General features: G+C 41.1%; 1 protein-coding gene across 1 annotated transcript; it reads right to left on the bottom strand.

Moving 5' to 3' along the window:
• Window positions 1-259: 259 nt before the first annotated feature.
• Window positions 260-1,278, bottom strand: LOC112390368 (lysine-specific demethylase 4D-like). The gene is given in 2 exon segments (XM_024731313.1): window positions 260-1,038; window positions 1,041-1,278. Coding segments are annotated over 2 exon segments (906 nt in total). The 5' UTR covers window positions 1,213-1,278; the 3' UTR covers window positions 260-304.
• Window positions 1,279-13,359: the final 12,081 nt, after the last annotated feature.

Genomic DNA, 13,359 nt, shown 5'->3' with positions numbered 1-13,359 from the left:
AAGCCTGGCTGGAAAGGAAGATAAAGCCTCCCCACCTTCCTATTTCCTTGCTGCTCCAAGAAAACAAAGTCTCCATTCCATATTGCTTCAGGAAAACAGAAGACACACACGCACACACACAGTTTCAGACCTTACAGGGCTCTGGTCTTAATGTTACTATTCTAACATCCAACTCCCTTCGCAGCTGGTAATTATAGGTCCCTTTTAGAGTCCCCACCCAACCACCCATTTTTAATATCCTAAGGGTGCTCACCTGAAATCTCCCCTATTCTGATGAAGATCTTTCCAAAGGTCATGCAGAGCCCTATTCCCAGGCCACTTTGCTATAATCGATCCAGCGCTGGGTGGCAAAATTGATGGCTTCCGCGCAGTTGAAGCCAGAGTGGTAGCCATAGGGAAACGTCACCATGAAATCTCCAGCCTCCTGAGTGACCTGACCGAAGGGGATGCCGTTGTCATTGAGGACCGTGGGCGAGATGAGAGCCACCTTGTGCCGCAGGAAGGCCTCACAGCCCCGTGAGCTGCCCGGGAAAAGCTCCCTGGCCAGGCTTTCCAGGCGCCGGCTGTACTCCAGGGGCACCGCGTACCAAGTCTTGGGCTCCCCGAAGTGCAGGTAGTTGATGCTGTAAAGGTCCATGTCCTCCGTGTGCCAGGCGAAGGCGGTCTTCCACAGGCCGAAGTACACGTAGGGGGTGTTGACGCCTTCAATGACCACTCTGCACTCCTGTTCCAGCAGGTCCTGAATGGTTTCCAGGTGTCCAAGGTTCCACCGCTTCGTGTTTTCATCGAATAAGGAGCCACTGACGTCCACAGCATATATTGGTGAATCATAGGGGCGTGGTTTCCAATATTTTCGCTCCAGATCCTCAAAATCAGAGTAGAATGGAGTCTGGTGTCTTTCACTGTTTGTTAAGCGGCGATACTCACTCACGGTCATGGCTTCCTTCTTTTTGTGGTGCTGAGTAAACACACCTGCCTGCCCAGTGGTCACCTGCTGCAGGGGAGCGGCTATTAAGATGTCATCGGTATCATCTACATCTGTCTGGCTTTCCATCCTTTCGGTGGAATTGCCTTGGCTAGGCCAGCTCGGTGTGCACCTTGCGACTCCACGCAAACAATAGATTTCCTGAAATCTTCAAATTCTTCCATGGTTGGGTGGACGATCGTAATCTGACAACTTGGGTTCTGGCTCCCAAAGTGCTTAGACTGCATGGCAGCAACAGAATAAGCAACGGACTGCCAGCTTCTTAGGTATGCTTTGGATACCTGAGAATGCTGGGGAGTAATCTCTTCCCTATACGTCCTTTATCTTTAAAGAAGTTTTGATATAGCTGAGAGGCAGGAATTCAGACTTGATCTCTTAAACAAACGAGGTGGTATCTTCTCCAGGCTTGTCAATCCACCAGAAGGACTCCACTCTCGTCAGCATTGTGGAGCCAAAGGAAATCCAGTATTTCCCAGAGGAGATGGTTCTCTGAGCCAAGTCCTGCCTCAGCCTGCAGCTCTGTGAGTTTCCTCTGTTGGGGGTATAAGTGCCTGAGACCTCTCCAGATTCCCAGGCTTGAGTGCATGGGTGGCTTCTCACCTCACTGTAGCAGAAAGTCTCTTCATGGAAGTTTCCAAGCCAAACCTAAAGAAAGTACAAAATATTGAAAATAAGTGGATGACAAAAACTGATTTAACATCAAGTAAAAGAAAATTGTATAGCAATCTTAATCTCAAAGTTTGAATTTAAGGGCAAAAAGTACACTCTCTTGGTAGGCATGTGAACTGGTGCAGCTATGGTGCATACTATGGAAAACAGTATGGAGGTTCCTCAAACACTGTAACTAGAACCACCATATGATGCTGCAGTCTCACTTCTGGGTATATAGCTAAAGGAAATAAAAACAGAATATCAAGGAGCTACCTGCCCTCCCACATTCACAATGCATAAGGTATGGAAACAACCAACATGAACAGCGATGGCTGAATGGATACAGAAGATGTGGTACACAGATACAATGGAATACTACTCAGCCATAAAAAGAATGAAATTTCGTCATTTGCAACAATATGGATGGTCTTGGAGGGTATTATGTCCAGTAAAATAAGACAGAGAAAGACAAATATGGCATGGTATCACTTATATGTGGAATGTTAAAAAAAAAAAAAAGAGTAAAACTTACAGAACCAGAGTAGAAAAGTGGTTGCAGGGGAGGGCAGGGAAGGGAGGGTAAAAGGGTACACAGTGAATAAAGTTTCAGGAGCTAATGTTAACCACAGTGATTATAGTTGATAACAATGTGATGTATAGTTGAAATTTTCCAGAAGAGTAGGATTTAAATGTTCTTACCAAAGAAAGTAAATATATGAAGGAAATGTGTTAATTAACTAGATGGGGGGAATCCTTTCACAATGTATAGCAAATCACCACAAAGTTGACTGAATATTTTACAATTTTAAAAGTCAATTATACAGCAATAAAGCTGAAATTTTAAAACAAAGAATTAGGACAAATCATAAGACAGAAAAAGTGGAATATCTAACTGAACAGTAAGGACATTAAGCAAGCTTGAAAAGAAAGGAGTTAAGCACTCAACTCAAGAAATTGGGTGGCTTAACCCAAAAGATAAATTAGGGAAAGGAAAACAATGAAATAAGCTGAAACAATTACAAAAGAAAACATAACACCCAATAGAAATGATGACTGAAACCAAAATGCAATTTGTAGACCATGAAAAGTGTAAAAACATAAGCATAAGAGAAAAGAGAGAAAAGTACAAGCATATGACGTTATAATAAAACAGGGAACGCAGATGAAAATCTACCATTATAGAAAGAGTGCCTAGGTAAACAAAAGCAGGATAAAAGTACAGAACACAAATAGACACGTCCTTAACAAGCATCATCCTTAATGTGTAAATACTTGAAACATTCTCATTAAAATGTAATCATTAATTTGCACTGATAGACAAATTATTAGAAATATAGGGTTCACTCAGAATGGGAGAAAATATTTGCAAATGAAGCAACTGACAAAGGATTAATGTCCACAATTTACAAGCAGCTCATGCAGCTCAACATTATAAAAACAAACAACCCATTCCAAAAATGGGCAGAAGACCTAAATAGACATTTCTCCAAAGAAGATATACAGATTGCCAGCAGATACATGAAAGAATGCTCAACATCGTTTATCATTAGAGAAATGCAAATCAAACCTACAACGAGATATCACCTCACACCGGTCAGAATGGCCATCATCAAAAAATCTACAAACAATAAATGCTGGAGAGGATGTGGAGAAAAGGGAACCTTCTTGCACTGTTGGTGAGAATGTAAATTGATACAGCCACTATGGAGAACAGTATGGACATTCCTTAAAAAACTACAAATAGAACTACCATACGACCCAACAATCCCACTACTGGGCATACACCCTGAGAAAACCATAATTCAAAAAGAGTCATGTACCAAAATGTTCATTGCATCTCTATTTACAATCGCCAGGACATGGAAGCAACCAAAGTGTCCATCAACAGGATGAATGGATAAAGCAGATGTGGCATATATATACAATGGAATATTATTCAGCCATAGAAAGGAACGAAACTGAGTTATTTGTAGTGAGGTGGATGGACCTAGAGCCTGTCATACAGAGTGAAGTAAGTCAGAAAGAGAAATACAAATACTGTATGCTAACACATATATATGGAATCTAAAAAAAAAAAATTGTCATGAAGAACCTAGGGGCAAGATGGGAATAAAGATGCAGACCTACTAGAGAATGGACTTGAGGATATGGGAGGGGGAAGGGTAACCTGGGACAAAGTGAGAGAGTGGCATGGACATACATACGCTACCAAACGTAAAATAGATAGCTAGTGGGCAGCAGCCACATAGCACAGGGAGATCAGCTCAGTGCTTTGTGACCACCTAGAGGGGCAGGATAGGGAGGGTGGGAGGGAGGCAGTTGCAAGAGGGAATAGAGAGGGGCACATATGTATAACTGATTCACTTTGTTATAAAGCAGAAACTAACACACCATTCTAAAGCAATTATACTCCAAGAAAGATGTTAAAAAAAAAAAAAGAAATATAGGGTTCAACCAAGTTTCTAGACACTGATTAGCAAACAAAACCTATAGATCCCATGTACCAGTTAACAATCAATTATAAAGTGAAAGAGTAAAAAGGTTTTAATTCCTCTAATAACAGAAATACATGGCCCCAATGAAGAAATCTAAAAATGATATGCATGCTAATGCTTGTACTTTAAATGCATAAATAAATGTGAATTTTACCAGGGAAAAAAAGTTGCTTTCTGGTATAAAATGTCATCCTTTTCATCTTTATGCTTTAAAGGAAAAAAAAAAAGGCCAAAAAAGTGCTTGCCTTCTGCCAGTCTAAAATCTTAATTCCAAATGATGATACACAGGACCCAGAAAATGGTTTCCTTGAAGGACTCAGCTTCTGAATGAAACAGGCTGTGCTCAAAGTCTGGCTATATATGTCCCACACCAATTTCAATTCAATCAGTACCACCCCAAATCTAATACCCTCATATCCAATCAAAATCTCTCATTTGATCCCACACATTTTTCAAGTCCCTTCCAACTGACACACTCCTTACCCGGTTCTAGAAACCCTCTCATTCCCATTAGATCGCAGTTCACTAAATGAGGTGCTTTTTCCTGAAAATCTTTGTTTTACCAAGAAAATATTAAGAAAAAAATTAACTTCACAAGTTGGAAAATAGTTTAAAAATAAAAACTCAAGGAAAGGATATTCCAATGTATAGTACCCTCTCTCTCGCTCTCGTTCTATATATGCATAAATAGTGTCATTTTTTTAAAACTTCTGGTAGGAAAATAACTCTTTTGCTCATAGGCACAAATTACAGAAATAAAGTGACCTACCTTCTACCAACAAAATCCCGATTCCAGTTGGAGATATTCAAGGACCCAGAGAGAGAGACAATGTTCTCTGGGCAGCTGGCCTCCAAATGCAGACCCATGTCCTGATGGCTCTGGCTTTCTACCTGGGCAAAGGTAGAATTTGATCAGCACCAGTCAACGGTAATTGCTCTCGTTGGTCAGCCCACTTTGTCTGCGCCCCTTTGAGGTTTTAAACCAGGCTTACAGCGAACTAAGAGGTTGAAAATAAAAGGAGTGGGAAAGTCAAACCAAGCAAATATTAAACAAAAGAAACCTGTCTAGCAGCAATTAATATCGAATGTATTTATAAGGTAAAAGAAGGGCAGCTTTAGTTATGAAAAAGAAAACCTCCTGGGGAAGATTACAATGATGTCCTTTACGCACCTAGACACATAGCACTGAGACACAGAACTCAGAGACTGAGAATTATAAGGTAAAACTGACATATCTGCAATCATGGTGTGAGGCTCTTTCTTCAAACACCGTTCTTCCAGAAACTGATACATGAGGAGAGAAGAAAATTAATAAAGTTATAAAAGTATAAACAATAAAGTTAACAACTTTGATTATAGTTCCTGCAGCAACCACATAGCAAAATGCTTTTCAACACATATAAAACATTTACAAAAATTTACCGCTGTTAAGACCACATAATAAATCTCAATAAAAATTCCACAGAATCTACGTATTGAGTACCTCTTGATCAATCTTTTATTTCAATCATGAAATAAAACTGAAAGTCAATAATGAAAAAAGGGAACACCACCATATTTATTTAAAAATGAATATCCACATAACATCTACAACAATATCCATATAATAGCTAAAAATCTATTGATCTTTATGTTGTCTGCAAGTAGTTAGTAAAAACTAAACAAAAATACCTCAGAATTATTTGTAAGAAAAAAAAGATAAAAATGATAAAACAATTCAAAAAACAAAAGAGAAAACAACCATATACAAAAATATAAATGATTAATAAAAGTCTGTTACTTAAAAAATAAAATAAAGAAAGAACTGGTTAATAAATTATATAGTACTCCGTGCTACAGGAAGAGAGTGCTCCCTGCGTGTGAGAAGCTGGTGCAGAGTGGCAAGTGGTGATGGGACTCGGGGAGGGGCAGTCATTTTATAGAGGTGGACCCTGCCAAACACCATTTTAACCAGGTCAACATCAAGAGTCATAAACTGGGAATTCCCTGGCAGTCCAGTGGTTAGCACTCTGTGCTTTCACTACCTAGGGCCCAGGTTCTATCCCTGGCCGGGGAACTAAGATACCACAAACTGGGAGGCGCGGCCAAAAAAAGGCATAAATTACTTTGATAGTATATGTCCTTGATATGATGTGATTAAAATGTGACAAAATTCCCTCCGTAATCTTCCTCCAAAAAACAGAGAAACCCAAGATAATCATAAGAAAAGCATCAAATTCCAATAGAGGGGCATCCTACAATATACCTGACCAGTATTCCTCCAGACTGTCAGGTTTCTAAACAAACTTTTGGTCAAAAACAAGGAAAGTCTGAGAATCTGTTACAGCCAAGAGAAACCTAAGGAGACATGAAAGCTATATGTAATTTGATATTTTAGATGAGATCTTGGAACAGAAAAAGGACATTGGGTAAAAGGTGAGGAAATCTGAAGCAATGATAGCCTTTAGTAGACAATAACATATTGACATTGGTTCATTACTTGTCATCAATATACCATGGGAATTAAGATGTTACTAATAGGGGGACATGGGAGTGGGGTCGGGTCAATACTCCCTGATCCACGTGCTCGATGCTTTGTAAATCTAAAACTGCCCCAAAATTTAGGTATTACTAAATATAATATTGTAAATAATAAATAAACAGGAGAAGCTTCAATAAACAATATTAGAATGAAAATAATCTGAAACATAATCTGAGTTTTGAAAACAGTCTACCATACAGCACATTATAAAACAAATGATTCTATGCACCACTATGTGACATAATCTTTTAGAGCACTTTTACAAATATTTTAAATTATGAAATATAAAGTGTTCATAGAAATCTATAAAGCATATATGTACACTTCAACAAATAACTACAGAGTGAGCAGAAGTGGAACCACTATCCAGGTCAAGAAATGCAACATTGCCAGGCACCTGGCTGCCTGACTTGTGCTCTTTTGCCCAGATTACAGCCCCTTCTGCCTCCTGGATTGACCTTATCCTAACTATTCACATAGTAATTTTGGGAAACATTATAAAATTAAAACTCTGTCCATTTTTGAAAACTTTATATAACCTTGAAGAAACACAATTGTATTTATGTCCTTTAGTGTATTTTTAGTGTAGTTTTTCATCACTTACGCCTTTGCATGCAGCTGGACTTTTCTGTTTCAGTGCTGTAAAGTATTCAACCATATAATCGTGTTGGGCCGGGGCCTGTGAGAAGGGGGTCTGTCGCGCTTCTCGGGCGTGCTCCCTCCTTCCGGAGCCCGATGGACAAGCCTGGGGGCGGCAGAGGTTGTGCCCCCGGCTGTGGCCGCGAACGCTCCTGTGGGCCGTGTGCTTACCCATACCGCAGACCCCCCCGCCCCCGCCCAGTCGTGGACTTGGCGGCTCGTGGAGCGCCTCCGTGGGCCCAAAGGGGAGAGTCGACGGGTAGGGGATGACGCACCGTCGGTTAGAAAGCCTTCTCTAGCTGTCCGAGAGGGAGCCTTGGGGTACCGGACCCCCAGCCGCTGCCCCTCTCAAGAGTGCAGTGGTCACGGTGGCGACTGCCAGAGCACGTGGGCAGAGCCCCCTCGCCTTCGCGGGAGGGCTTGCGCCAGCCCTGCGGTGGGACCGAGCGCCGCTCTTTGCCTACGGCGGGCCGCGCCTCCCCGCTCTGAGTCGGGGGAGGGTCCCGCCAGGCCTGCGTCCGGCGCGGGGCCGCGCGTGCGCGTGTGCGTGAGCGTGCGGTGACCCCGGTGGCGAGCCCAAGGGGGCGGGGACTCCCGGATGTCCCGGCTCCCCAGTGCCGGAGCCGCGAGGAACCCGTCACACCTGCCCTCTCCGCGAGTCGCAGCCGGTGGCGGTGTGTGGGCACGGTGCGGATCGCCTCGCTCGGGAGCGTTTCCCTGGGGCGCGAGCCCCGGGGGTCGGACTTAGATGAAGGCGGATCTGGCGAGGACGGAGAGGTTGAGTTTGGGTAGACGGGTCCCTCCGTGCCACGCGGGGGAACCGTCGCACGCGGGCCCTGGCGGCGGGGCCGGGTCGTGGGTGGCCCCAGGGTGGCTGGGGCCGGCCGGCGTCTCAGGCGTCGTGGGACCGCCCTCGTGTGTGTGTGGCGGTGGGACCCCGCGCTTGTTTTCCTGGTGGCCCGGTCGTGTCTCGGCCCTTCCTCTCCCTGGGCAGCGCCCCGCGCCCCTGCCCTGCGGCCCTCGCCGTGTGTGCGTGCCGCCACCTCCCGGTCGCCGCCGGCCCTCACCCGCCCCCACCCCTCCGCGCCCCCTTCCCCGTCTGGGACCGAGTCGGCCTTTAGGAGGTGATGGTCCTGAGTCCCGCGAGGGGGGCCCCTGGGGGGGGCCCGAGGAGGCCAGTTTGCGTCCTGGGTGCCGCAGGACCGCCTCTGCGCTGGAGGCCTCTGGCGGTGAGACCCCGTGGGGAGACCTGGCGGCCGAATCGCGTACTGGCCCTTAGGATGGCCCCCGGGCCCCCTCGCGTCGGCGCAAAAAAAAAACTAATATGTGATGACTATCTAATGCTGCCAGACACTGTGCAACGCACTCTGCATAGAAGAATTTATTTATGCCTTATCTTCATAGTGACCCTATAAGGGAAATCCTATGTCTCATATGAGGAAACCGCATCAAGGAGATATTAAGAAACTTGCTCAAGGTGACAGATCTAGTAAGTAGGGAAGTATTCAAACAAGAATCTCCAAGATGATTCCTTAAAAGAAGAACAAAGAGGGGTGACTTCTCCTCCACCGAACTGTGATATTTGAGCCTCAATGGACAAATATATCTACGTACAGAATAGAGAGACCAGACACAGACACATGGATATGTGGGAGTCTGCCTATGATGGAGGTAGTGTACCAAAGCAATGGGCAAGGATGGGCTGTTCAATATGTGGTAGTAGCATTGGTACTATTGTGGGGGGTAGAATTGGAGCTTGACCGTATACCACTTACATAAATAAATTTGAGGTGCATTAAAGATGGATACAACACAGAATTTTAAGAGAAAATATTGAAGAATGTCTTATGAACTCAGGGTGGAACAATGTCTTAGAGAACCCAAAGCACCATGATGGGAATGTCAGATATATTTAAATGATTCCAAACTAATGACTGTAATGGTTAATTTCACATGTAGACTGGGCTAAGAGATGCCCAAATAGCTGGTAAAGCATTACTTCTGTGTGTTGTGCATGGCTGTTCCGGGAAGAGATTAGCACTTGCATCAGTAGACTGAGTAATGATCGCCTTCACCACTGTTCTAATGGTTAATTTCACATGTAGACTGGGCTAAGAGATGCCCAGATAGCTGGTAAAGCATTACTTCTGTGTGTTCTGCATGGCTGTTCCGGGAAGAGATTAGCACTTGCATCAGTAGACGGAGTAAAGATCACCTTCACCACTGCAGCTGGGATCACCCAAACCACTGAGAGCCCAAATGCAACAAAAGAGCAGAGGAAGGGTGAATTTACTCTCTGCTTGAGCAGACGCATCTGTCTTCTCTTGCTTTGGGACATCTGACATAGGCACTCCTGGTTCCCAGGCTTTCAAACCCAGACCCAACCGTATTCCCCGTTCTCCATCTTGCAGGCGGCCCATCTGACAGATCGTGGGATTCCTCAGCCTCCATAACCAAATGAATGAGTTCCCCTACTAAGAGCTATACATATATCTCCTATCGGTTCTATTACTCTGAAGAACCCTGACTAATACAATGACGTCAAAAATTAAAAGAAATTAGTCTAGGAGAAGTTTGTCATCATACATGAAACAGACAATGAATTAGTATTCTGAATATCACATAACTTCTACATTAACAACAACAAAAAATAGTCAAACCAAAAAAAGTAGGCAGAGCTTTAGAATAGGTAACTCAGAAAAGAGGAAATCCAAATGGCCAATAAATACAAGAAGATGTGCAGGATCCCTAGCAATTAGAGAAACTATTCTCTATCCATTTTGATTAGGTCTGACAATATAAAAAAGTGGGTCAAGATATGGAGAAACCAGAACTCTCCCACACTGCCAATAGAGGTGGAAATTGGAAGGCAAGCTGGCTTTTCCTAAAAAGTTAAAAGTGAACATAAATACAACCCAGAAATCCTATATACAAAGCTGTTCTCTAAAGCATTGTTTGAAATAACAGAGATTTGGAAATGACCCTATTGTCCATCAGCAGAGTGAATAAAATACACAGATCTAGTTGACTTTGTTGAACTGACTAGGAACTATAGATAGGAAAGTATTTAGATCTTGTTAACTGTAATATTGACTTTTCTAAAAGGTGATGTTGGGGGTAAGTTGTTAAACCAACACGACATACTACTTTCTGTTTCGTAGCCTTTTGTCTACAAACTTGATGAATATACACTGGACTCGTGATTGTTATTTTTCAGAAGTGGAGAGAGGCCTAGGAGAGATCGTGGCAGTGAGAACAAAGGTAGCTCTTATCCTTGCCTCTATGTAATTGTCGTTGTCAACGTCCCTTGCTTTTCCAAGATTAAGTATAGCAAAAACTTACTGGACATGGAAGACAGCTGGATTTGGGCATCTTTTCCTGAGAGGAGTGCTCCAGATTGTGAGTATCCAAACTGAGTGTGCAGGTTGACTTGAAATAAAATAGAATTTTCAATAGAATTGCTTGATGAACCCCCTTCATTACCACCCCCAGCTCCTGATCCTTTCAAGAAGACTAATTTTTTGTTTTAACGGAAGTATACTTGATTTGCAATATTGTGTTAGTCTCCGGTGTACAGAAAAGTGATTGTTATATACATATTTTTTCAGCTTATTTTTCATAATAGGTTATTACAAGATAATACAGTTCCCTGTGCTATATAGCAAATCCTTGTGTGTTTTGTTTTGTTTTTGTTTGTTTTGTTTTGTTTTGCAAATGCTTGTTGCTTATGTGTTTTCTGTACAGTAGTGTGTATCTGTTAATTCCATACCCCTCATTTATCCCTCCCTTGCTCCCTTTCCCCTTAGCTAGCCACAAGTTTGTTTTCTATGTCTGTGTGTCTGTTTCTGTTTTGTATATAGGGTCACTTGTATTGTTTTTGAGATTACACATGTAAGTGATATATTTGTCTTTTTCTGTCTTCATCTAAGGAAACTTGACAATTCTGACAATTGAAGAAAAGTATTTTTAGCAGAATGATTAGACTTGTTGGATTTCTGGAAATTAGTAGGAGTCTTTCAAAAATAATTCCTCCAAGCTTTCCTGGTGTGTGTGTGTGTGTTTGAAACTGCGGAAGGTAAGAAGTGAAGTCAGTTTAATAAATCCTCTCACTGTGGCCATTGTCCAGTTTGCTTATTGTACAGATTGCTCAACAATTTCAAGACAGCAGGAAAACCTTCTTGTCTTTCATATTCAGTGCAAAGCTGTTATTTCAAATGAAGATTGTTGACAGAATGCCTCAGACCTTAGCCATTGTTTCTGCTGACAGCCAATATCTAAATACTGTGTTTAATAAATTTCTTCTCAAGTTACAAAGTCTACTTACCGTTTATTGAAAATAATTATGACCATAATATTTGATGGCTAAATAAATTCTATTTGATGGACATAAGTGACTCAACGTTCCCCCTATTATTGGAGAGTTATTTTGTATTTTACGTTTCCACAAGTATTAATAATCCCTTATAAATATCCTATACTTCAGTACCTAGATCAGTATATTTGGTAAAACATTAAATAATGAAATGCCTTGGATTACATATCTAGAAATGGAATTACTGCATTGCAAGATTTAAATATTAAAAATACTTATAATGTATTGCCAAAACTTTCCAGAAACATATCATTTTACATCCTCACCATTAACTTTACTCTGAAAAACAATCTTTAATAATTTGGTAAGAAAATTATTGTGAAAAATTTTCGTGTAAATGTGTAGCTCAAGTTTTAAATTATACTTCTTAAATTACAACTAAGATTGACTTTTTCGTCTTCAGTGAATCTAGCCATTTGTATTGGTTCATATCCTTTGCCCATTTTTATCTAATATGGTTCTAGTGTTTTTTTCTCATCTACTTACAAGAATATTTTATATATTATGTGAATATTTCACATATTTTACACAGTATATGAACATTTTACGTATTGCTCATGTGAATATTTTACATGTTAAACCCTTTGTTTAATCTGTTCATAGTTTTTTCCCAGTTTGCTCTTTCTTTAATTTAGATTTAATTTTAAATGGTTTTGGCATATATTTCATTTTAATATATTAAAATGTTGAGTGGGTCTTTTCCTTTGTAATGCCTTTCATGGTCTTTATGTTTAGAAAGTTAGAAAGTTATTTGCCCATCCAGAGACAGATAAATATTATCTTATGGGGTTGTTCATCTTTCCATGTTAACTGTACTTTTAATTTGGATTTTAGTGATAACTTTAATTCTAACTGGGGTTTTTGGGTTTGTTTTATTAACTTTTTTTATTGTTTTGTGAGTATGGTATGAGGAATAAGGGAGATGTAAGTATGATTCCTAGTCCTAGTGTGTTGTGCTCCTCTCTATTAGTTTATAGGAGCTTTTCTTTGTCCCAGTGCTCTTAAATTTCTTCCGTCTCAAAATTCTGGTTCTTTAGTTTTATGAACACTTTTTAGTTCCTTCTTTGACAACTTCCTCTAGTTTTTCCCTCTGTACATTATCTCCTGTATTTGGATATCAGACCTCATGGACTGGACCTCCAATTCTTGTGTCTTTTCTTCTTCCAATTTTCTATCCCTTTATCACTATGCTTTATCTTCTGAAATTTTCTCTCATCCTTATCTTGTAAAGCTACTTCTATTGTCTTTTTCATTTCTCCTATAAAACTTTAAATATTTAAAAGCTCATTTCCCCTTAGCTTTTTCAAGTGTATATAGCTTCCTTATCTGCCCCCCACCATTGTCCTATTTTTATTTCACAGGTGCACTTATTTCTTCTCTCAGAAAATACTAAAACCCAGACCCATATTGTGAAAACAAGCTTCATGTAACAATCCTTATGCTTAAAATTGACATCGCAATCTCGTATTTCTGTTGTATTCTATTTTGTTCCCGTTTAAAAAATATGCTGCTGCTAACCCATAAAGTCGTTTCTATGACCCACTAATGGCTCGTGTCCTGCAGTTTGGAAAGAAATATTATATAAATCATGTCAAGGCTTTTGATCTTTCAATGTCAGAGACACAATCACATTTGTTTTCTGTGCAGAAATGGACAGACTGGAGTGGCCCAGAATAAATGAAGACAAACATTTATA

The sequence above is a fragment of the Neophocaena asiaeorientalis genome, unplaced genomic scaffold, assembly GCF_003031525.2.
Source record: "Neophocaena asiaeorientalis asiaeorientalis breed wild unplaced genomic scaffold, Neophocaena_asiaeorientalis_V1.1 scaffold143, whole genome shotgun sequence".
Classification (NCBI taxonomy): domain Eukaryota; kingdom Metazoa; phylum Chordata; class Mammalia; order Artiodactyla; family Phocoenidae; genus Neophocaena; species Neophocaena asiaeorientalis.
The sequence above is the reverse complement of the archived record's forward strand: the minus strand, read 5'-3'. Positions and strand labels throughout refer to the sequence as shown.